The sequence below is a fragment of the Protopterus annectens genome, chromosome 11.part0 (assembly GCF_019279795.1).
Source record: "Protopterus annectens isolate FY-2018-M chromosome 11.part0, PAN1.0, whole genome shotgun sequence".
Lineage (NCBI taxonomy): Eukaryota > Metazoa > Chordata > Ceratodontiformes > Protopteridae > Protopterus > Protopterus annectens.
In genome coordinates this window covers 1,265,942,566-1,265,966,986 of record NC_056745.1, presented here as the reverse complement: position 1 = coordinate 1,265,966,986, position 24,421 = coordinate 1,265,942,566, and the positions used below count along the sequence as shown (strand labels likewise).

At 41.4% G+C, this 24,421-nt stretch overlaps 1 protein-coding gene across 1 annotated transcript in view; it reads right to left on the bottom strand.

Annotated features, from left to right (window-relative positions):
- RBM28 (RNA binding motif protein 28) overlaps positions 1–24,421 on the bottom strand; it is a 1,154,212-nt gene that overhangs the window by 897,316 nt on the left and 232,475 nt on the right. The window contains exon 4 of the mRNA XM_044088621.1: positions 8,197–8,272. Within this exon, the coding sequence (XP_043944556.1) occupies positions 8,197–8,272 (76 nt within the window). The remainder of the gene's footprint in view (positions 1–8,196; positions 8,273–24,421) is intronic.

Here is a 24,421-nt window from a genome sequence, read left to right as displayed (position 1 = left end):
CATGATGTGTGTAGAAGAAACGTATGCAATGTCCTATCTATTTTGAAATGGTCCGTTTTGAGATAGCTTTTCCTTGTGATCCTGCAGCATAGGCTACAAACAGCTGGTCAGAGTTTCTGAAAGCCTTAGTTTTATCCAAGTAGTAACGCAATTGTCTGTGAATGTCCAAAGAGTGCAGGAGTCTCCTTTGTTCTGGGGATTTGAAAAAAAGGTGGGCAAATGAATGGTTTGGTTTAGGGCCACACTGGATACCACCTTTGGCATAAAGGAAGGGTTAGTTCATAGAGAGACTCTGTCTTGATGAAAAATGAGGAAAGGCTCCACTGCCATTAGTGCCTGTAGCTCTGAGACTCTTCTAGCTGAAGTTATTGCTAGCAGCAGGGCAGTTTTCCATGAAAGAAACTTTAAATCAGCTGAGAAAGCTGGTTCAAAGGGCGGCAGTGTAAGTTTTTCCAGAACAAAGTTGAGATCCCAAGTAGGTGTTGGTGCTCTCCTGGGCGGTCTTACGTTCTTAGCCCCTCTGATGTACTGTCGTAGGAGTGGATGTGAAAATAAAGGAGGATCCGTGTTGTAATGAGCTGAAATTGCTGAGGCGTGGATCTTAATAGATGAAAAGGAAAGTCCTTTGTGCAACATCTCAGTTAAATGTCGTATCCGTTGTATGGCAGAATGACATATCTCCCCAACTACCTGTCTCCATAGGGGTTCCCCAAGGATCCATCCTTGGACCCCTACTCTTCTCTGTTTACACCAATAATCTAGCCTCTGCCACCAAACATGGCACACTCATACAATACGCAGATGACTCGACCATCATCTGCTCAGCCCAGTCCCTACCCAAACTGCAAAAAGTCACACAGGAAGCCTTTTCCTCTGTTGAAACATGGTTATCCAATGCCCAATTAATACTCAACCCAAACAAAACTAAACTACTCATCTTCCAACCCACCAAACATACACAAAACAACTCTCACTTTAACATCACAGCAAAAGACAACACCACTATATACCCAAATGAACACACCAAATTGCTAGGAGTGGAAATAGACAAACTAAAATTTGACATTCACATATCCATGATCATAAAAAAAGTCCACAAAAAACTAGGAGCGTTATATAGAAATAAGCAATTTCTCACCAAAGCAGCAAAGATTTCAATAGCAAATTCCCACCTAATCTCCACCCTACTTTATGCCTCTCCAATATATACCAACCTAAGGCAATGTGATCTAAACAAGCTAGAGACCTGCTACAACAAAATCGCCAAATTCACCACAGGGGCATCCTACTATAGTCACCACTGTCTCTCACTTGCTGTATTGGGCTGGCTTGAACTCCCTCACCTCCTTCAGTGGTATCAACTCTCACTCGCCCACAAACTAGTAAACCATCCACTAAATGTCCCATCCCTCCAGAATCTACTCCAACCCTATCGCACCACCAGACCACAAAGATCCAGCAACAAAAATCTTTACTAAAAGCGCACCTAAAAACATGCTGGCTATGCCCTTGCAACTCCCACTCTAATATCATCCACCCCATCCAACCACTACCTTTCTCTCCACTCCACTAACTACCTTGATTATAGCAAGCTCAGATGCTCATAAGCCTAGTACTTATTATACAGCAGGAACTTCTCATTGTAACATTTGTTAATGTCTGTTATGTACTTCATGGATAAAGATTCTAGTTGTCTACTGATGTAATATGTTCGTCATCTGTAAATATGTTGTAAGTAATTGCTATTTAAATTGTTAATCACTATGTAATCCAATGTAACTACTGTCTGTTTATTTTAGTGTGGAGCTTTTCTCCCCAGGCCTCCGCTGAAAATGGACCTACGTCCAGTCAGACACTCCCGGTCAACAAATTTAAATAAATAAATAAAATAAATATTAAAAACATTAAGTTGCTACATTTTCTAAATACATTAATACATTTTGTAACACACAGTAGGTAATTATATTAAGACTATTTACAACAGTAATGGTTCATAGGGGTGAAAAAAACAATAGGAATTATAGCAACAACTACTATTTACAACAGTAATGGTTCACAGGGGTGAAAAAAACAATAGGAATTATAGCAACAACATTTAATACATTCTGAAGGGTTGTACTTAATTTCAGTACGTAGAGTTTTCAAACAAAGATATGTCAGTGCGAATGAACATTGGTAGCAGAGCGAGAATAAGTTTGATATAAGAGTCAGTAAGGCGTTTGTTGAGTGGGTTCAGTGTTTGAGGGGATGGTGTAGTGCAAGAGGTTTGGAGGGAGTTTAGTAGATCTAACCTGGGCTGTGGCAGGAGCAGAGCCAGGCGTTTGTAAGGTGGGTTTTTAGGAGTTCTTTAAACTGTTTAGATGAGGAAGTGTTCATAAGTGGGTTGGGCAGAGTTCCAAAGTTTGGCGATATAGTTGGAGAAGAGGGATTCACCTGTTGAGTTTTTTTTACTTTGGTGACTTGGAGGAGTAGTTTGTTGTTTGAGCGAAGGGATCTGGATGCAAAGAATGGCTGGATAATGTACTTAAGGGGCGTTTTTTTTTTCTGGATGGTGGAGGGTTTTGTGGGCTACGGTTAGTTGATTAAATTTAAGTAAAAGACTGAGTTCTAGCCAGTTAAGCTGTTTGAGAGATTGACAGTGATGGAATTTATAGGAAGCATTAGTGGCAAATTTGGAGATTTTGTTATAACAGGTTTCAAGCTTAGCGAGGTCGGTTTTACAAAGTTTTGCAAGGATAGGGGATGCATATAAGAGTGTTGACAACAGGTGTGTTCTAGCAATTGTAATTTTTGTATAGTTAGTTAGAAATTGTTTATTCCTATAAAAGGAGACTGAGTTTCTTGTGAACTTTTTTAATGGATTGGTCTATGTGGAGGTCAAATTTCAGGTTATTGTCAATAACACCTAGACGTTTGGTATGGGGTGGAAGGAGTGATTGTGGTTTGTTCTTGGAGAAGACATGAAAGGTTGTGGAAGAGGAAGGACTTCTGGTGGGGTAGAAAACCATAAGTTTAGTTTTATTGGGATTTAATATAAGTTGGGAGTTTGTTAGCCATGTTTCGACAGATAGGAAGGTGTATTGGGTGATAGATTGTAGGTCATCAAGGGAGGAAGCAGAGAAAATCAAAGTGGAATCATCAGCATAATGAATGACCTTGGCTTGGGAAGTGGCAAAGTGCAGGTGATTGGTAAATAGCGAGAAAAGTAGGGGTCCAAGGATGGAGCCTTGGGGTACACCTAAGGTAACTAGTAGGAGGGGTGAGAGGGACTCTTGCCAAAGGACGGCTTGATGACGTTCTGTTAAGTAGCTTTGTAGCCATGCTATAGCTGTGTTGATGAGGTTGTGGGAAGAGACGAATTTATGAGTTTGGGGTGATTGACCACATCAAATATTTTTGACAGGTCTAGGAATACAGCTGATACGAACTGGGAGCAGTTTCTGAGCTGATTGACTGTGTTTGTGAAGGACAAAAGGGCTGCTATTGTGCTATGAGCAGGGCAAAAGCCATGCTGAGTGTGGGTTAGGAGGTTGTGTGATAATAGATATTCCATGAGTTGCGAGTGTATGACTCTTTCTAGGATTTTAGACAGGGGGGAAGGATGGCAATGTGGGATAACTAGTTAGTTCACAAGAGATACCTCCTTTGTGCAGGGGTAAGATGTGTGACATTTTCCAAATGGTGGGAACATATGTCTCAGTGATGGATTTATTTATAAGTATGGTTACTGAGTAGGAGATAGATTCTGATGCTAGTTTTGGATAATCTGCAGGGACGTTTATCAGTAGCTAAAGTAGTTGGTTTTAGTTTTCTTAGTAGTTTTTTGATGTAGTGGGTCAGGACTGGTTTTATTTTGAAGAGGTTATTGCAATTTTGTGGGGGGGTATTGGGATTTTTTTTACTGGGGGGCTAGGTGTAGTGTTATTCAGATTGTTTGCTAGGGATTGAATGGATTCTGTAAAGTAGTTGTTGAACTGGGTGGCCATGCTTTCACAGTTAGCCGTTTTTGGTCTGGGTGTGGTATTTTTACTTAGTTGAAGTAGGCTGTTTACAGTTTCCCAAAATTTTTGTGGGTTATTCTGACGTTTGATTTGGATGTTGTGGTAGTAGTTGTATTTGTCGGTTTTAATTAATTTCTTTACTTTGTTTCTAAGTTCTAGGAAAAGTTGTGTATTGGTGCTGGTTTTGTTCTTGTGTAACTGTAACCAGGCCTTGTCCCAGTCTTTTTGTACTGCTCTAGTTTCTTTAGTTAACTAGGGTGAGTAATTGGATTTTACGCTAATATTACTGGTTGGGGTGTGGGTATTAAGAATCTTGACTAAGGTGTTGTTGATGGAGAGTACTGCCTCATCTAATGGCAGTTGTTTGAGATGTTCCCAGGAACAGTTTTTAAGATCAGAGGTAAACTTATCAGGATTGAACTGTTTTTTGCTTCTAATTGTGGGGAAGGAAGTTGGAAGTGGTACCTGGTTTCGCTCTCTTAAGAGAAATGTCGGGCAGTGGTCACTTAGATTATCAGGGAGGCAACCTGAGTGGATTGATAGGTGGGGGAATTAACTAGTATCCAGTCTAGTATGGATTCACGTTTAGAGGCTTTATCGGTCCTGGTCGGAGCCGAGATGATTTGGGTAAAACTGTATAAGTTAATGTGTATAGTGGAAGAACATAGAAGCCATGGTACAGCATTGTAAGAGGTTTTCAAGAGTGGAAATGTTGTTACCTGGTAGGATGTACCCACCTACTATATTAAGGTGTTTCTTGGGGTTGATGGTTAATCTGTCTATAATTAGCTCAGTATTTGTGAGGTCTGGGGAGGAGACTTGTAGTAGTTCCATTTATAGGTGGTCTTTGTATAGGATAGCTACACCGCCTCCTTTTTGTCTATTCTATCTTTTCTTAGGATATTGTAACCTGGGGTACTGATTTCATTATTGCTGATGTTTGTTTTTTAGCCATGTTTCAGTTAAAGTAACTATGTCTGGGGAGTAGTAGGATAGTAGAGCATGTAAATTGTGGGTTTTGTTAGCTATGCTATATACATTAATGTTGTGGAGGAGAGAGATTTTTTTCCTGTGGTGAATTAGAGTAAGGTTAGTTTTTAGGGGGGGGGGTTGTGAAGTATGTGTATTTGAGGGCCCTGGATTGGGATGGATGTCTTCCCGTCAGTATTAATTGTTTGTGTTATGTGTTGAAGGAGCTTGGAAAGTTTATTAAGGACCTTAGAAAATGTAAGAGAGGTGGGGGGGTTTGTTAGTTTTGGAAGGAGTTTGATTGTGTGGTAGTCTGTATTGGTTGTGTAGAAGAGAGCAAGGGTAATAGACCATTGTTGAGTGTTCAGTAATGTTGGTACTGTTGAGGTGTGGGGTATGGAGGTGGAAGAGAGTGTTTGAGAGGAGTTTCATAAGAGGAGAGATTATATAGCAGGAGTAGAATAGAGTTCATAGGAAGAGTAGTGCGTGTTTAGGATAAAGTATCGTGGAGAGTGTGATAGTGTGCTTAGTAGTTAGTGTTAATGGGGGTGAGAGGGTATTGTCTGTGTTAGATATAGACCTGTAAGTCAGATATTATTATTATTATAACTGATTAAATGTACATGTTTTAACAGAGAATTCTGGAAGAGGTTAATCTCAGTCCATCTAATTTTGAAAAATAGGTTGAAAATTAAATGGGCTGCTTTAGGCCATAAAGATTTTATCTTGCAGGTCTGACTGCAGCCAGAGATAAAAATGTCTGGGAAACCAGGACTAGGATCTTACTGTATTGTCCTTCGGAGTGAACTAACTGCTACCCTTGAAGGGTGGACATTTTTTACATTGTTTTACAGCTTTCAGATACTGCAACAGATCTTAAATCTCTGGGTGTGTTTTGTACTAGAGTCCGGTAACCAGATGAGACGTCATTCTACAACCAGCACTGAAACGATTCTTTAGACATTACAGATATTACATAATTCTCGCAGCAGCACTTTGTTTCTCAGAAACAGACAGGAAAGAGTTCTCACAGATATCTCACACAACCACACACCTCATCTTGCTTTGCTGTGATAAGCATATCAACACACATCACCTTGCCTTGCTGTAGTACGTAACTTAACTAGGGAAGACTAATTCTTTAGTCAGTCAGGAAAATATAGAGAGATTAGTTAAGTATTGTTTTTTCTGCATCTGTGTGAATCAGTCCAACTGCGTTATTTTTTTATATCTCCTGTGATTGAAACTCTGGTGTTTACTGTAACTAGAAATTCAATATTCTCATGTTTTCTACTTTATTATTTGCTATTATACCTTTCATTGTGGCTAGTCTTTTAGAGAATCCTTTTAACATCAGTAATTATGCTTATTTTAGTGACACTGTGGCCACTCCTGAAAGCCTTGTTGCTTTGGTCAAACTCTACCATTTGTATTAGTATTAATTTTACTCAGTATAATTGGGTACCCCTGTAAGAACCTTAAAGAGTAGCTGACTGGTGGCAGTGTAATTACCTTATAGTTTGGGCAGAGGGGGCACAGCTGGGTAAATCTGTACCAGCCCTTCCCAGATGTGTTATGTATGTGTGTGAAAATCAGATATCCAAGTATGTGCATCAGCTAGTTGGAACAGGGACACACAGCTCCAAAGTAGTCAGTGGAGTGTTGTATGCTGCCTGGAGAGAGAGCGTCCAGCCCCAGGTCTGGGATGTGCTCTTAACGGACATTGTGCTTGGTGCAGAGAGCTGTATCTGAATATACTGTGTGTATCCACCTTTGCTCCTTGATTACTAGCCTGGAGTAGGGACCATCACAGCATGTATAATCATTATTAACAAAAAACACCAAAACAGTAGATCAATTAAACACAGCAGTCATATATTTTAAATAGAAATCCAGCCAACATGCAATATTACCTGCATGCAGCAGTCCATCAATGATGGGGATAAACTTCTGAATCTAGCATAAACAGTGAAGGGGGAACATTTGTCTATCCTGTGAGATCTAGACAGGACTCAGCAGACGCAAGAGAATGACTTCTCAGATGACACATAATATAGTCAATATACTTCAGACAATTATCTTGAACCAAACTGTCAGATTCAGGTTGGCATAGTCTCTCCCTAGTTGTCAGTTTTTCAGTGTGGAATGCAGAGCATTCATAAAGGCTCATTACATGGACCAGCTACAACAAAAGCAAGTTCAGTGGCACTCCTGCATGGGCAATCACCGATGTGGGGAGCTGGATGGTCAAAACTGTCCTTACATTTGCTTGAAACTTGGTAGACTGCACAGTATTTGAACATAATTCAGAATCTAAAGCATGTTACTGCAGCAATCATGTAAAATTAACAGACATTTGTGACTATTTCAAATACATTTCATATTAAGGTTAAAGTAGCTCTACAAAAGTTTGTACTACTGCACTTACTATACAAAGTAATATCCCATAAGCCTCTTTGTCCAGTCATCCTAATTTTCAAGTACAATCCCGTCCTTCCCAAAACAATGCCACTGTTGTAAGGCTACAACACTCAATATCTTCCCAATACATTCAGACCACTTGTTTGCAATCCTCCAAGGTCACCTGTTCTCTCCTACCCTTTTCAGTATATACATATCTGCAGTGCTAGAGTATGTTTTTATTGACAGCACTTCTCCCTCCTCCTCCTCTTTCTGGCTCTTCCCATTAGGCATCACCACAGTGGATCATTGGTGTCCACAGAATGAGTAGCAGTAGAGTTTTACGGTGCCAAACTGCGAGAACAGCACCCAACCATCCTCAAAAGACACACAAGTGCACACTCACACCTAGGGCCAATTTAGAATGTCCAATCCACCTGCGCTATGTCTTAGGAATGTGGGAGGAAACCGAAGCACCCGGAAGAAACCCATGCGAACACAGGGAGGACATGCAGACTCCAGACAGATGGCACCCCAGCCGAGAATTGAACTGGAGAACCTCTTGCTATGAGGCAGCAACGCTAACAGCTGCATCACTGTGCCACCCTTTAACTGTTAGCTCTTCAAATGTATGTAAAGTGGAATTTTTCTCCCAGGCCTCCACTGAAAAGGGACTTTGCCAACTTGGAAGTTTCCAATAAAAAATGGCAATTAAAGAAATAAATCATATAAATAGAACAATTTCAAAATACACAGTAAACATGAGCAGCTTTTAAGTGTCAGCAGCTCTAACAAATAAGAAGAATCAAACAATAAGAAAACAAACCTTCTTTACGAGGAATGTCAACCTCCAAGACAACTCCATATTTAGAAAATACTGCTTTCAAGTCATCTTCAGAACACTGAAAGAAGAGAAAGAATAATCATTTCTCAAATACTGATTATACTTTCCTCTATGGTGTACTACTTGTCTGTATTTTCAAGGAGTTACCCAAATGGTGAAACATTTTCATGAAATATCAAAACTTAAAGGAACATACAAAAAATTAATTCTTGTAAGTATGCATGTGTGTGTGGCTTTCTTCACGTTTCACCCTGAACATCGTACAGAAAGTACAGTTTTGTACCTACCATAAATGTAGATGTCCGAACTGGATAGCATCTGCAGTCATAACAAATGGGTAGTCCTGTCGTCAGGCAGCCCTTCAGTCGGCCGGATTCCAAAGTCTGGGTCTGGCTTCGGCCGATGTCGCACTTCACCCGACGTCATCTCTGGTGGTCTTCGGGTATAAAAGCATCGGCCGACGCCATTTTCTTCAGTGTTTCTTGCCCCAGATGCCAGTTGCCCTCATGGAAGGCTAAATTTGGATAAATGCCAATGTATACAGATAAGGTAGAAGGCAAATACAAAAAGTAGGCAAATATGTACATATATACAAACAAATACACCATAAGAGACTCCCCCCCAGCTAGCTATTAGGGGTGTAAATACCCTAGGAGTACCACAGAGGGGAAGGAGGGTGGGTAATCCTGACTGCAGATGCTATCCAGTTCGGACATCTACATTTATGGTAGGTACAAAACTGTACTATGTCCTTCATGGATGCATCTGCAGTCATAACAAATGGGTAGAATACCATAGCTAAACTAGGGGTGGAGGAAGTAAAATAATTATGGTGTAGTTAGGATCCCTTGCAGTACAGCAGTGGCAAACCCTGCTCGGGATCTAGAATATAGAGGTAGATTGTAATGCTTGGCAAATGTATGCACGGAGGTCCAAGTAGCCGCCTCAATAATGTCCTTGGTTGCCACTCCTCGTAAGAAAGCTGTGGTAGTGGCTGTGGCTCTTGTTGAATGAGGTCTTATGTTCTGTGGCATTGGTTTTCCATGGTAGGAGTAACAGAATCTGATGCAATTTCCTATCCATTTGGAGATTGTCTGTTTGGAAATTGCTTTTCCTTCCCTTCCTGGTGCATAGGCCACTAACAGCTGGTCAGTTTTTCTGTTACCTTTGGTTCTGTCCAGGTAGTAGCGTAACTGTCTATGTACATCCAAAGTATGCAGGAGCCTTTCCCCCCTGTTCTGTGGGTTGGGGAAGAAGGTAGGTAGGTGGATTGCCTGGTTTAAGGACACTCTGGATACCACCTTTGGCATAAATGTAGGATTAGTTCTCATGGAGACTCTATCTTGATGGAAGATCAGGAAGGGTTGTACTGCCATTAAGGCCTGGAGTTCTGAAACCCTTCTTGCTGAAGTAATTGCCAGAAGGAAAGCAGTTTTCCATGATAGGTGTTGCAGATCCGCTGTTCCTGCTGGTTCAAAAGGGGGGAGTGTCAGTTTTTCTAGTACAAAATTTAAGTCCCATGTTGGTAGTGGTGGTTTCCTAGGAGGTTTTACATTCTTGATTCCTCTGAGGAATTGCCTAAGTAGAGGGTGAGAAGACAGGCGGATCAGAACTGTATTCTGCAGAAATAGCTGAAGCATGTATCTTGATGGAGGAATAGGACAGGCCTGTGTGTAGAAGCTCTGCCAAGTACTCCAGGATGTTAGCAATGTCTATGTTTGACACCTCTTTTCCTCTTTCCGCACTCCAAGAGGCAAACCTTTTCCATTTTCCTGCGTAGTTCCTTCTTGTTGAAGGTCTGCGGGCCTCCAGTATAATGTCTTTAACCCTTTGAGATAGGTCTGGGTTAGTTGTTCTTAAGTGATGTTCCAGGCAGTAAGATGTAAGGTCTTTAGGTTTGGATGCAGGATGTTGTAGTTGTTCTGAGTTAACATCAAAGGCATCAGGGGGATTGACCACATTATCCCCTGAGACATGCTCCTCAGCAGGGGATACCAGTGTTGCCTTGGCCAATTCGGAGCAATTAGAATTATCCTTGGTTGTTCCTCTTTGATTTTCAGTAGTACTTTGTGTATCAAAGGAAGAGGTGGGAATGCATATGCTGTCAGACCCTTCCAACTGAAGGAAAGGGAGTCCACCTTCCATGCAAGCGGGTGAAAAGTCCTTGTGCAGAATTTCCTGAGCTGGTGGTTGAGTGGGGATGCGAATAGGTCTATTTGTGGCATTCCCCATTTTCTTGTGATGGTCTTGAAGATGCCCGGGTGCAGCATCCATTCGTGAGCATCCGAGGTGGTTCTGCTTAACATATCTGCTAGGGTATTTTCTTTCCCTGGCACGAAGGTTGCCTGTAACTGGATGTTGTAGCTCAGAGCCATGTTCCAAAGGTCCAGAGTCATTCTGCATAGGGGGTAAGAATGCGTGCCCCCTTGCTTGTTGATGTACCACATCACTGTGGTGTTGTCTGTCCTTATCAATAAATGACCTTCCCTGAGGAAAGGTTTGAATTTCTGAATTGCTAGATGTACTGCCAGCATTTCTTTTTGGTTTATGTGCAGGTGCAGCTGGTCTGGGGTCCACAATCCTTGTATGCATTTGTCCAACATGTGTGCTCCCCAGCCTAGGTCTGAGGCGTCCGTTGTGATGGTCTGGTTCGCTTGACCTTTGTGGAAGGGCAAGCCTAGGTTTGCCTGGCATGCTTGGGCCCACCATAGGAATTCTTGTTTCAGGCATGGGATTAGTGGGATTTCGGTTTCTAAGCTGTGCCTGTGTTGAGACCATAAGTTTTTTAGGTACCACTGTAGCTTTCTCATATGCAGTCTGGCATGAGGAATCAAAATTATGCATGATGCCATGAATCCCAAGGCCTGCAGCACCTTTCTTGCTGTTAGTTTGTTCTGTTTTGTTAATGCCAAGAAGTAAAGGGGTAGTTGTTCTTGTTTTTCTGCAGTCAGGAATGCCATTTGTTTTACTGTGTCCAATTCTGCACCCAAGAAGGTTCTTGTCTGGGATGGAATCAGCCTTGACTTTTTTAAGTTGACTGTGTATCCCAGGGCTTGTAGCAAGCAAATGACCCTTTGTAAATCTGTTGTCAGCTTGTCTCGGTTGTCCGCTTGTAGCAGGCAGTCGTCCAGGTATGGATAGATTTGGATTCCTGTAGCCTGCAATGAGCGATTACTGATGCCAGGCATTTTGTGAATACTCTGGGCAGTAGATAAGCCAAAAGGCAATGCTGAGAATTGATAATGCTCTGATCCTGCAAGGAATCTGAGGTATCTTCTGCAAATTGGTCGTATGGGGACGTGCAGGTATGCCTCCTTGAGATCTAGAGTCACCAGCCAACAGTCCTTGCCCAGCATGGGAAGAAGTTGTTGTAAGGTCAGCATTTTGAATTTTGGGACGATGATGTATGTGTTTAAGACGGACAGATCGAGAATGGGCCTCCAAGTTTTTTCTTTTCTTGGGACTAGAAAGAGTCTGGAGTAAAATCCTTTGCCCTGTTGATTTACTGGCACCCTTTCCACAGCTCTCATGTTGGTTAGCGGAATTACCTGGTTTTGAGCTTCTGTTCTTTGAGTTGGAGGTAAGTTTGGCATTCCTCTTTTTACTGGTAAGGTGTGGAAGTGGAACCTGTAGCCTTGGTCTATAGTTTTTAAAATCCACTTGTCTTTTGTGATATAGTGCCAGTTTTGTGAAAATAAGGCTAACTTTCCGCCTAAAGGTGCTGCTAATTGCTCTCTGGTAGGCGGTGTCAGGGCCAAGTCACTGTGATTGTCCAGTTGCAGTGGCAGTGGTTGTGGCAGTGCCTCGCTGGTTATTACCTTGCCACTGTCTTCCTCTGTAGGCACTTCCTCTGGGTTGGTTTCTGCCTCTAGAGCGTCTGTACCTGCCTCTTTGGGTCTTTGATGAGTCTGGAAAGGACCAATTTTTGGCAGGCCAATTTCTGCTAAACCGAGGTGGTTGAACCTGTAAGAAATCCTTAACTGTTTGTACAGATTTTGCCTTCTCTTCCATTTTCTTCATTACTTGTTGAGCAGAAGTACCAAATAGACTGTCCTTATCCATAGGAGCATCCAACAGCTTTGCTTTTACCTGATCCGGCAGGACCTGCTCTTTCAGCCATGCATGCCTCCTTATCACTGTGCCAGTCATGGCTGATCTAAATGAAGCCTCCAGTGCATCATAGCCACATTTTAAAGAATGGTTACTAACCTGTTGTATGTTATTTACCATTTCTAAAATATATTTCTTATCTAAGGGTTCTTCAGAAGAAACTTTCTTAGACAACTGATCAAGCATAAACTCTTGGTATTGGATCATGTGAAACTGACAGTTTAAAGCTCTAGCAGAGAGAGTGGCAGAGGTGTAGACTTTTTTGCCCCATCTGTCTAAGGACCTGGCTTCCCTTTCAGAAGGGAGAGGGTTTTTAGTATTGGTAGAAGCTACTGCCTTAGGGCCTTGGGATATAGTCTCAGGATCTGCAAGTGGGGCCCTGAAAAGGTGGTGATGGGTGTTGGGTACCCTGTAAAATCTGTCAGGTTTGGCAGGGGCTGGTGGTAAAGAATCTGGAGCAGTGCAAACATCATTAAATGCATCATCCACAACAGGCAAAACTGGAGGTATAGCTAAAGGCCTATGTTGTGGAAGGTGCAGAAAAGTTCTAAGCCTTTTTCTTGAGTCTGAGAAATCCTGTTCCTGCCATTGGAATTGTTCTCTCATGGCATGTAAGGTTTCCCCAAAAGAGAATTCTTCTGGAGGTGAGGCCGATGGAATGGATTCATCAGCATCGGAATCTTCATAAGTGGACAAGGGAGCCTCTGGCTGGTCTGTAGTGTCCGAGTCCTCTGAAGAATCATCAGAGTACTCCTGCTGGGGAGGTTCTGATCTAGGTCTCTTTTCTGGAGGCTGTGAGGCCCTGTCTGGGTGTGATTGGGATCCCCTAATTAAGGAAATCAAATCCTCTGCCAGGGTAAGCATTTGAGAACTAGAAGGATGTCTGTGTGAGGGGGCCTTAGCAGGAACTGTTTTAGCAGTTTTGGCTGCTTTGGCCCTGGCAAAGGCCTTGATAGACATGGCTTTAGGAGGCCTAGCAGCACCACGTGCTGGGGTGGAAACATCCAAAGGGATGGTGTCAGATAAATCAGTAGAGGCCACAGTAGTAGGTAAAGTTTCAGAGGCCGATTCAATTAAAGTAGCAGGAGCCTCGGTGGAAGTCATGGATTCGGCTGAGGATTGACCGGATTTCTCGGTTTCGGCCGAAACCGAGACACTCACGGTTTGCTTATCCGTGGTTTCGGCCGAAACCGCGGACCACGAGTGTCGGTCCTTTTCTTTGCGTTTTTTAATTATTTGTGTTGTCGGTTGCTCCGACGGCATAATGTATGCAAAGTCTGAGCCGAAAAACTGTTCAGCAAACTCCGACCGACGTCTAAGCGTTCGTCGGTTGAAGGAAGAACAAGCTAAACAGGCAGCAACGTCGTGGTCTGGGCCTAAACAAGGTAGGCAGTAAGAGTGGAAATCCTTATGAGGTATTTGTTTCCCACAGGTTAAACAATTGTTTACTTTTTCTGACATCGGCTGAGGCAAGAAAAGGTCCCCAACGGGGTACTTAGCTTTTTAGAAGTCTTCGAAGTAGTATTCGGTAGAAGGAATCTCTGGATCTGACCGACCGGCACTTGCGAACAGCTTCTGCTTCGGGCGCCCGCGGCAAGAAAGACTGAAGAAAATGGCGTCGGCCGATGCTTTTATACCCGAAGACCACCAGAGATGACGTCGGGTGAAGTGCGACATCGGCCGAAGCCAGACCCAGACTTTGGAATCTGGCCGACTGAAGGGCTGCCTGACGACAGGACTACCCATTTGTTATGACTGCAGATGCATCCATGAAGGACATCATGATGCATACTTCTTAAATATCTCTTAACAAAACCTCAGGACAAACGAGTTACTAATGAAATTCAAATGTGACTACATACATTATACATCAGAAATTTAATACTGTAAATACGACCAATGGTCTAAAGGTCAGATCAATTAAAGGTTCTTCTGGTTATAAACCTTAAATTCTATAACAGAACACAAGTTAAACTCCTGCAACAAATGTATTTTACACACACACACTCCCCTTTTGGAAGCACTCAATATCATAGACTTTTCTTGAGTCGATGTAGATCAATAGTACGTATATACCTTTAAGAAGCTATCAAAGATCTTGCACAAGTGTACAAATGCTGAGCACGTGCAAGTCTGACTACCATTTTGTAGTAAGCTGTTGAGATGTAAGCATGCATGTATGTAAGGTCTGTCTGTTAACTAGTTTGTTCGTATTTAATGATGCTGCTATCCAGCCTGATGTGTTTCTGTGTATTAAAGCATATAAATGAAAACCCCAGCCTTCTTGTCATGTGTGTTAAGAGATGAATGAACTACATGGTGCCAGAAGTAGTATGTCTAAAGGACAAGGAATCAGAAATGGCATATTCAAGAGGACATGAAATTAAAGGCAGCTTGGCTAAAATGACAAGGCACTTGCTAGGAGCTGGTGGAATATACAGGAGTGAATCATCTCTAAAATGTGCAAGCTTCGCAAACAGGTCAGAAACGAATTTCAGGTATTAAAGCTTGCTCAGCACTATTTCTTTTCATATGATATGAAATGGGCATACAGAACATTCTAAATGATATTCGCATAAACCGATATGTACGATATTGATAAAAATATTTGAATTACTATGGAAAATGTTTGAAATATAGTCCGAACTGCATAAAACAAAAAATATAAAGGAAAACGACCACATTTTCGTAAAGCATGTATTTTTCATATTAAGCAAAGATATCAGAGTTATTAGAAGTGTATAAAAAAGTGTTTGCATGTTTGTGTTGTGTTACAATAGTAAAGCTATTTCGCAAAGTACATCTATTACTGGGCATATTTCGCAGAGTACAACCATTACAGAGCATATTTCGCCAAGTACAGTATTTTAGATGTTATTGTGCATTTGAATGTTGTTACAAGCTCACAAAACTGTTCATACATAATTACAAGGACCATATTTTCAATGTGCTTGTGTATACCTTGTGGACATGGCACACGGATTTCGAACGCCCAGTGCACTTGTGTTTGACTGTAACATTGCTGACAACTGCAGAGAGTTTGAGCAAGAGGACAGGCTGCATTTTCTGATAAAGATGACCATACCAAAGCAATTCTTCTGCTTAATTTAGCTGGGTCATAAGCCATAGAAAGGGAAGGCTCATTTGTGCATGCACCTGATATCTACATTGGAGTGGGGGAACCATCATATTGTTGTACCAGCTGGGTCAAGAGAGGACCCAGAGTGCTTAAAATTAGAAGTTATGTACTCACCATAACGTTCCATCTGAGTAGTGTATGCTACCTGAATCTTGGGCGCCATCCCTAAATTTAGGGAAATGTTTAACCCGCAGACAAATGTTACTATGAAAAGATATTTACACAAAGGAACAAAAGCCTGATTAAACTTTTGCAGCATATATAAATTACCTAAGAAATAAGGTTAAAACATGCAGATATGCTGATATAAGGGACGAGATGATAAACAACAGACTTGTGTGTGGTATAAAAGATGATGCTGTGATGAATTTGCTCCATGACAGTGATTTAACCTTGATTAAGGCCATTGAGAATTGTCAGATACATGAGCTCACAAGAAAAGCACACAAGTAGGCTTACAAATGACAGCCCTAGAAGGCACAGCGACAAAGCTCATGCTGATAGTATGCAGCACATTATTAAAAGAAACAAGCCATAGCACATAGCAGCAAAAGCAACCCTTGCAGCACTCACTGGTACACCACAGAGCTTTCCAGCAAATTCCATAGTTCACACAGTCTCAGTGAAGCATAAGAGTGTGTCAGCAAACTCAAAGCATGGGCCCCAACCTAGTTTCTTTGTCAACTGTCATAACTGTAGTGGAAGCCATGAATCTAAAAGGAAAAAGTGTTTAGCTTTTGGTCAGCAATGCCACAAATGCAATAAATGGAATGCTTTCAAAAGGTTGCAACTCAAAAAACTGTTCATACATAATTACAAGGACCATATTTTCAATGTGAAGAAATGAGTTAGAAAGCTATGATGTAGGGTTGCAGGCTATTCTTTATGGGAATGATATGTCAGTGCTTCATGAAACAATCAATGCAGTAGAGTTAAGGGCAAAGAATGAAGTATTTTGTACTGTTTGGATAAATGTCAAACCCATAGACCTCAAAGTTGATACACATTCCAAGTGCAATGTTATGTCAGCAGAAACATTTTCTAGTGTGTGTCATGGTGAAAAGCTTGATTTGGCAAGGTGTGTGAAGTTTGTTGCTTATGGAGGTGAAGAAATTCAAACCAAAGGCTCAGTAGTGCTTTCATGTTACTCTGCTGGAAGAAGCTACAACTTGTTATTTTATGTGGTCAAGAGGCATGCCCAATCATCATTAGGGCTCAGAGACAGTTTGAAAATGGGGCCACTTTCATTTAATAAGGAAATCCATCATGTTAGCTTAAAAGACCACTACTCTAATTTTGCCCAGTACATTTTTTCTACCTAGGCTGATCTTTTCGAAGACAAACTAGGCAAACTTCCAATTCTGTACTCCATGAGGTTAGACCCAGAGGTCAGTCCAGTTATCAGACCAGCACAAAAAGTTGTAATATCCATACAGGCCAGAGTCAAAGCAGACTTACATAAAATGGCACAACAATGTGTGATTTGTCCAGTTGAAATTCAAACTGAATGGGCATCTTCCATGGTGGTAGCCCATAAGAAAAGCTCAGATGACATTAGAATATGGATCGCTTCACAAGATTTGAACAAACCAAAGTCCTCATACTATTTTTTCGGTCTTAGATACAGAGAGTTCATTTTGGCAAAATTCAGCTTGACAAAAAAATCATCATCATTGTTTACTTTCAGCACTTCGTTTGGCAGGTACAGATTTTTGAGAATGCCATTTGGAATAAATTCGGCAAGTGAAGTCTTTCAATGAGCAATGGAGAAAACTTTTTTCTGGGTATCCTTGTGCTATTATAGTAGACATAATGGTAGGAGGTCGTGATGAAGCAGAGCATGACAGAAACCTCAGAAAAGTTCTTGAAAGTGCACATCAAGTGAATCTTAAGCTCAATCCACAGAAATGCAAGTTCAGGGTACAAGAAGTTACTTATGTTGGTCATTTATTTACTAGTACATGCCTACGACCAGACTCTTCAAAACAAACAGCCACTCTTGAGATGTCGGCAGCAGACAATGTTCAAGCCCTGCAATGATTTCTTGGCATTGTCAACTACCTAGGCAAGTTCATTCCAGACTTGAGCAAACCATCAGCGCCATTCACAGATACGTGACAAGTAAAGATGTATCCTGGTCTTGGTTAGAGCAACACCAAAGAGCATGAAACAGAGAACTGCTAGTCCACCAACACTTTCCTGTGATGCTTCGAAATTTGGTCTTGCTGCAGTCATTCTACAAGAGGATCAACCTGTTGCCTATGCACCGAGAACTCTTACCCAAACTGAAATGCAGTATTCCCAGATTGAGAAAAAGCTTTTGGCAATTGTGTTTCCATGTTCGAAGTTGCATGATTATGTTTATGATAGACCTATCCAGATTGAAATAGACCACCAACCTTTGAGTCACTATCTTGAGAAAGCCTATGATTTCAGCTCCAGCCAGACTGCAACGCATAATGCAAAGATTGTAAAAGTACAACTTCACTCTTGTCTACAAGAATGGCAAACTTCTTTATCTTGCTGATACGTTATCCAGATCACCCAGCAACGCCACAGAACAGCATGAGAATGAGAACGTTTATTTTTAAGTTATGGAAGTGAGAAATTTTTCTTCCACACATCTTGATGAGTTGAGAGATCAGAAAGCCACAGATACAGTTTTACAAAGGCTTAACCACTTTATCAATCAAGGATGGCCGTCAAAGCAATCTAGTTTACCTCAAGAAGTTTAACCTTATTTTCCATACAGAGATGAGATTTTGGCTGACAAGGGCATCATTATGGAAGGTCCAAAAGTCAAAGTTCCAAAGTCCTTGCAACAAGACTACATTACTATCTTGCATCGTGGTCACCCAGGAACCAAATCGACCAAACAAAGTGCGAGGGAACTAGTATTTTGGCCTTCTATGTCAAAATACATAGAGAGAGTACTTTTACCTTGTTCCGTGTGTAATAGTACAAAGCCACATCAACAGAAGGAACCACTTCAGCTTAACCAGATTCCAGAACTACCTTGGTCAAGAGTAGTCACAGACTTTTTCGAGTGGAATGGTCAATATTATCTGGTGTCAGTAGACTCTTATTCCAATTGGTTTGAGATTGACCTACTTCCTAATCTAGCATCCAGTACCATCATTACTAAGAAGTGTCATTTTGCTGTCCATGATAGTCCACACATTGTTATTTCTGACAATGGCACTCAGTTTACAAGCCAACAGTTCAAAGGATTTGCTGAAAAATAGGACTTTACTGATGTCACAAGCAGTCCAGAGTACCCGCAGTCAAATGGTTTGGCAGAACGTGCAGTTCAAAGTGCAAAACAGTTACTAGAAAAGTTAAAACAAGACAATAGTGATGTTTTCTTGAATCTCAGAAATGTTCCTCGTGATAATTATCTTGGTTCACTTGCTCAGAGACCTCTGTCGAGACAAACCAGAAGCACATTACCAATTAGTAATCAATTGTTGGTTGCATGCGTCAAGAAACACGGGTTAGTGAAAGCCAATCTGTTGAAGAAATGCTTAATTCAGAAGTGCTTCTATGATAAAACCAGCAAACCGCTTAATCCATTACAAGAGGGAGAAGTGGTTAAGGATGCAAACAGCCAAAGGTTATGATCAGATTGGTGTCATGAAGAATAATGGTCCAGAGCCAAGATCATACAGTGTGTAATCACAAGGAGCAGTTTCTAGGTGGAACTGGAGGCATCAGAGACTGGTGTCCGAGCCTATACCACAGCACATAGCTTGTGAGAAAGACTATCTCAGAGTGAGTTATCCGGTGTTCCAATTCCACGGGAAGTTCAAGAGGGTATTCCTATGTCAAATCCAGAAGTTCCTGACACAAGCTGTGCACCGCAGACTGTCCCTGTTGCTAAGTGTGGTTCAGATTGTTATGTTACAAGATATGGTCGCATCTCTAAACTCTGTAGCAGATATCAAGCAACTTGGACATGAACATTGTGTTTTGTTTCTAATATCTATAGCAATGCATGTCTAACTCTAATTTTGTTTTTTCAAAAGGACAATCTTTTTAAGAGGAAGGCTGCAGATCAATGTGAGTGTGTGTGTGTGTGTGTGTGTGTGTGTGTGTGTGTGTGTGTGTGTGTGTGTGTGTGTGTGTGTGTATATATATATATATATATATATATATATATATATACACCTTTAAGAAGCTATTAAAGGGCTTGCACAAGTGTATAAATAATGAGCATGAGCAAATCTGACTACCATTTTGGAGAAAATTTTTGAGATGTAAGCATAAGGTCCGTCTGTCTTAACTAGTTCGATCATATTTAATGATGCTGCTATCCATCCTGATGTGTTTCTATGTTTTAAAGTGTCTAAATGAAAACCTCAGCCTTGTCATAGGTAGGTACTAGGCTATTGGCCCGAGGGGCTACACAAGCCTAGCCAAGAAGGTTCCCTGGCTTACGCCACCCAAGAAAGTTATTTTCCTGTGCCACTGTCGAGCAGAGACACAGAAGTGATCCCCGGAGTGTATTTCCTATTTCCCAGCCACTCATCAAGATTTTTCTTGAAGAGTGCTACTGAAGAACTTTGCTCGACATAGATGGGTAGCCTGTTCCAGAGTATGGGAAGTTTCTGGGACAGGAATCTATCCCTCCAACATGTCCTGTTTATTGTGGTGACAAGGTTTAGGTCCCTAGACCGTGTATCTCGGAGGGATTGGGATTTCTTTAGGTGTAGCATGTCCAACAGCTCTGGGTTCGACATAGCTTTATATGTTAGGCAGAGAACACCTCGGAGTAGGCGATATGCTACGGAGTAAACCTGGAGTTTTTTTAGATGGTCAGTGTAGGGCATCTGTTTCAGGCCAGTGATCCTCTTTGTGAGGTACTTCTGTGGCCTTTCCAGCTGCTGCAGATGTCTTGTGAGGTACATTCCAAAACAGGCACTGTTCTCTATAATGGGTCTAATGAGTGTCGAGTAGAGGGGAACAATAACCTCTTTTTTCCTGGAGGAGAACCCTTTTATGATTAGGTGTGCCATGTAGAAGGACTTCCTGACTACTGTGGCGATGTGACTATCAAAGGACAGACTACTGTCCACCAGGGTCCCAAGGTCTCCTATCACACATTCGGTGTTAAGTAGACCACTGTATATGTAGTAGTTCAAGGGTACAGAGTTTTTACCAAAGGGGATGACAATGCACTTTTTGGCTTTGAGCTTGAGGCCATGGCTCTGACACCAGGCATCTGTCTCAGCGAGGCCCTTCTGGAGGATTTCTACATCATTTGGGGACTCGACTATGGTTCCTAGTTTGCAGTCATCCGCAAACTTCGTTAGCCAGAGGCCTTCTGTGTTAGCCTGTACTTCAGAGAAGTAGATACCAAACAGGAGAGGTTCCCAGGACTGAACCCGGTGGTACTCTACTTGTCACTGGTTTGAGGTCAGATTTGGAGTGTGCAACTTTTACAGTGTGGGTTCTGTCAGTGAGCCAGTTGGCAACCCATCTTGTGACGTATGGATTTATACCCAGTTTAGTGAGTTTAGCTATAATTCCAGAATGTGGGATGGTGTCGAAAGCCTTGGTGAGGTCAAGATACACTGTGTGAACCACCTTACCCTCATCTACGGCTTTGGTGACTACCTCAAAGACGTAGATCAGTTTCAGGAGGCATGATCTGCCTTTCACAAACCTGAACTGGGTGGGATCCAGAGTTTGGAGGTTACCAATGTCTTTGTTTATGAGTTCCATGATATGTTCCATGGCCTTGCAGATCAGGTCCGTCAGGCTAATAGGGCGATAGTTCCCAGGATCAGTGGTGGCTTCCCCTTTGTGGAGTAAAATAACTGTTGCTGTATGCCACTCAGTGGGCACAAAGCCTGATGTGAGGCTATGATTGAAAATGGTGCTTAGGTGGGGAGCCAGTTCGTTCTGAAGTTAGTGTAAAATGCAGCCTGGGATGTTGTCCGGTCCCATGGATGCTGTGTTTTTGGCTTTAGAGAGTGCAGCTTTTACCTGCATAGTCATGATTACAGGGACTCTGCATTCTTCCTGTATACATACGGGCCCTTTATGGGGAGAGGGGTGGGGTAAAGTTAGCACTGAACCGGTCTGCCAGGATGTTGGCAATATCAGTTGGTTCTGTAATTTTCATATGTGTTAAAAACGAACGAGCGACAATCGACATCTGTTTTTCTGACACAGCTTGTTCAAAAGGACAGATGACTGACAGTTTTGCAAGACTGATGCAATACCGGGGTTGGGGAATATTCCCTTTTCCCTGTTTTTCCCAATCATATTTCATATACATATTGATACTCACACACACACACACACACACACACATATACACACATATATATATATATATATATATATATATATGCATGTATATACATATTTACATATACATAATATATATATATATATATATATATATATATATATATATATATATCTATCCTTCAGAGAAAAGCTCTATCTGACCTTTCTAAACACCCTTCCATTGTTATACGTCCTGCAGACAAGGGAGGCCCTATTGTCGTAATGGACCTAGATGACTATCTCGATAGTATGAGGTCCTTGTTGAGTGATGGTACCTCTTATTGTAGTATAGAGTTAGATGAAGTTGTTAACAGAATATTTAAGATCTATGATATGTTGGAAGAACTCCATAAATGTAGAGAGATAGACTATACATTGTTGCAATTCTTAAGAGTTAACAAGCCACTCATCCCAGTTATTCAGGGCCTTCCCAAGGTTCACAAATCCTTGGAGAAACCACCTCTACGCCCGATAGTAGCTGGGAGAGGTTGTGTAACTGAATCCATGTCTTTATATCTTGAGCATTTTTAAGACCTGTCGCAGATGCGAACCCTACTATTTTAAGGGATAATAAGCAATTTCTCTTAGAATTATATTCTTTTACCAAGAGCACACCTGATAATAAACCATATATTTTGGTTACTATGGATGTTAAAAGTTTATTTACGGTAATCCCCAATAATTTAGGGGTTTGCATGGTACACCAATATTTAACTGAACACTTGGATTTGACATCAGTATTTATAGACCAGTTGACTCTGTTCCTTGAGACTGTTCTTAAGAATAATGTCTTAATTTTTAATAATGAGTTCTTCCTACAGAATGATGGTGTAGCTATGGGCACTTCTTGTGCCAATAGCTATGCAAACATAGTGATGGCTCGATGGGAAGAAGAATTTTTGTTCACTTTACCTGAGTTTTATATCATTATTTCATTTTATAAACGTTTTGTAGATGATTTGTTTTTTATTTGGTTTGGCAATGAAGAAAATTTAATTTCTTTTGTGTCAGCTGTGAACAATTTGACTAATTTTCTTAGTTTTTACTGTTGAATATTCTAGACATAGAATTTCTTTTCTTGATGTGGACATAACCAGGCTCAGTAATGGCTTGTTAAATACAGCCATCCATCGTAAAGCATGCTATAGGAATACCCTACTTCATAGGGATAGCATGCATCCTCCTTTCATTTTTAAGAACTTAGTTAAGGGCCAGGCCATAAGGGCATCGAGACTAAATCCCACTGAAGTTGGTTTTGAGTTAGAAGCATCCAACCTTAAGGAAAGATTGTTGGAGAGATGCTACAAACAATATGAAGTAGATGAAGCTATTAATATTGCTAATTCACTTAGGACAACTAGAGCTAGACCATACTTTTCCGAAGAATTATCTAATCGTGATCAGGAACAGAGCTATAATAGTACTAAAGATTTGAGGATATCGATGATTTACACTTCTGATGTATTTGAGATTAAAAATGTGTTCCAGAAGTATTGGGACATTCTTCTGTTAGATCCAGATATAAGTAAAGTTGTAGGTCCTAAACCCAGTTATGTTTTTAGGAATACAAAAGAATCTAACGCGTATGCTTTGTCAACGTCCATTGGGTAGGGTTGTTCCTTGCAATCCTGCTAACTCAAGAAACACCATCCCCTGTAAGAGATGTAAACAATGTCAACATATAGATGAAAGATGTTTATCTGTACATCCAGTTTCTGGGGAGCAATATTCTTTTTATACCAATACTGACTGTCAGAGTGAACATGTGGTTCATTTGGCCAGGTGCATTTCATGTGAGTGTTTCTATATAGGTAAAACTAATAGGAAACTCAGGGAACGCATCAGGGAGCATGTTTACCACATGCGCATAGGCACTCACACCAATGCCTTGGCCAAACACCATATGGACAAGGGTTCAAGCCACATTTTTAGCTTTTCAGTAATGCAGGTTTTTAGAACGAATATTAGAGGTGGAGACATTGTTAATCTAACTGAGGAGAGTGAACTTAGGTGGATAGTTAGATGTTTAGCTGATAGAGAAAGTACAGTTGTGTACACCTACCATAAATGTAGATGTTAGAGTGTCTTCACTGTTGCAGTCATAACTGTAGGGTGTTCCTGCCGGCAGGCAGCCCGAGGTCGGCCAGAATTCCAAAGTCTGGGTCCGGCGTCGGCTGTACCAGCAAGTACCCTGATGTCAGAACGCAGAGGTATAAAGCTGACAGCCGACGCCATCTTCTCCAGCCTTTCTTGCCCCAGATGTCAGAAGTCCCCCAAAATAACCAAAAGGTGTCCAAAAAGGAAACACAAATACACCACAAAAGAAGAGGAAGATAGAACAAGCAAAAAATAAGAGGGGATTGGTGGGAGGGAAACACCGACTGTAACAGTGAAGACACTCGAACATCTACATTTATGGTAGGTGTACACAACTGTACTATGTTCTTCGTGTTTCACTGTTGCAGTCATAACTGTAGGGTGGAATCCCAAAGCTGTGATGAGGGAGGAGGTTATGCAGAAGAAGGGGCAGCCAGAAGACCCTGCAAGACAGCAGAGGCAAAACCTGCCCTAGACTTAGAATACAAAGGGAGATTATAGTGCTTAGAAAAAGTATGCACTGAACTCCAAGTGGCAGCTTCCAAAATGTCCTTGGTAGGAACT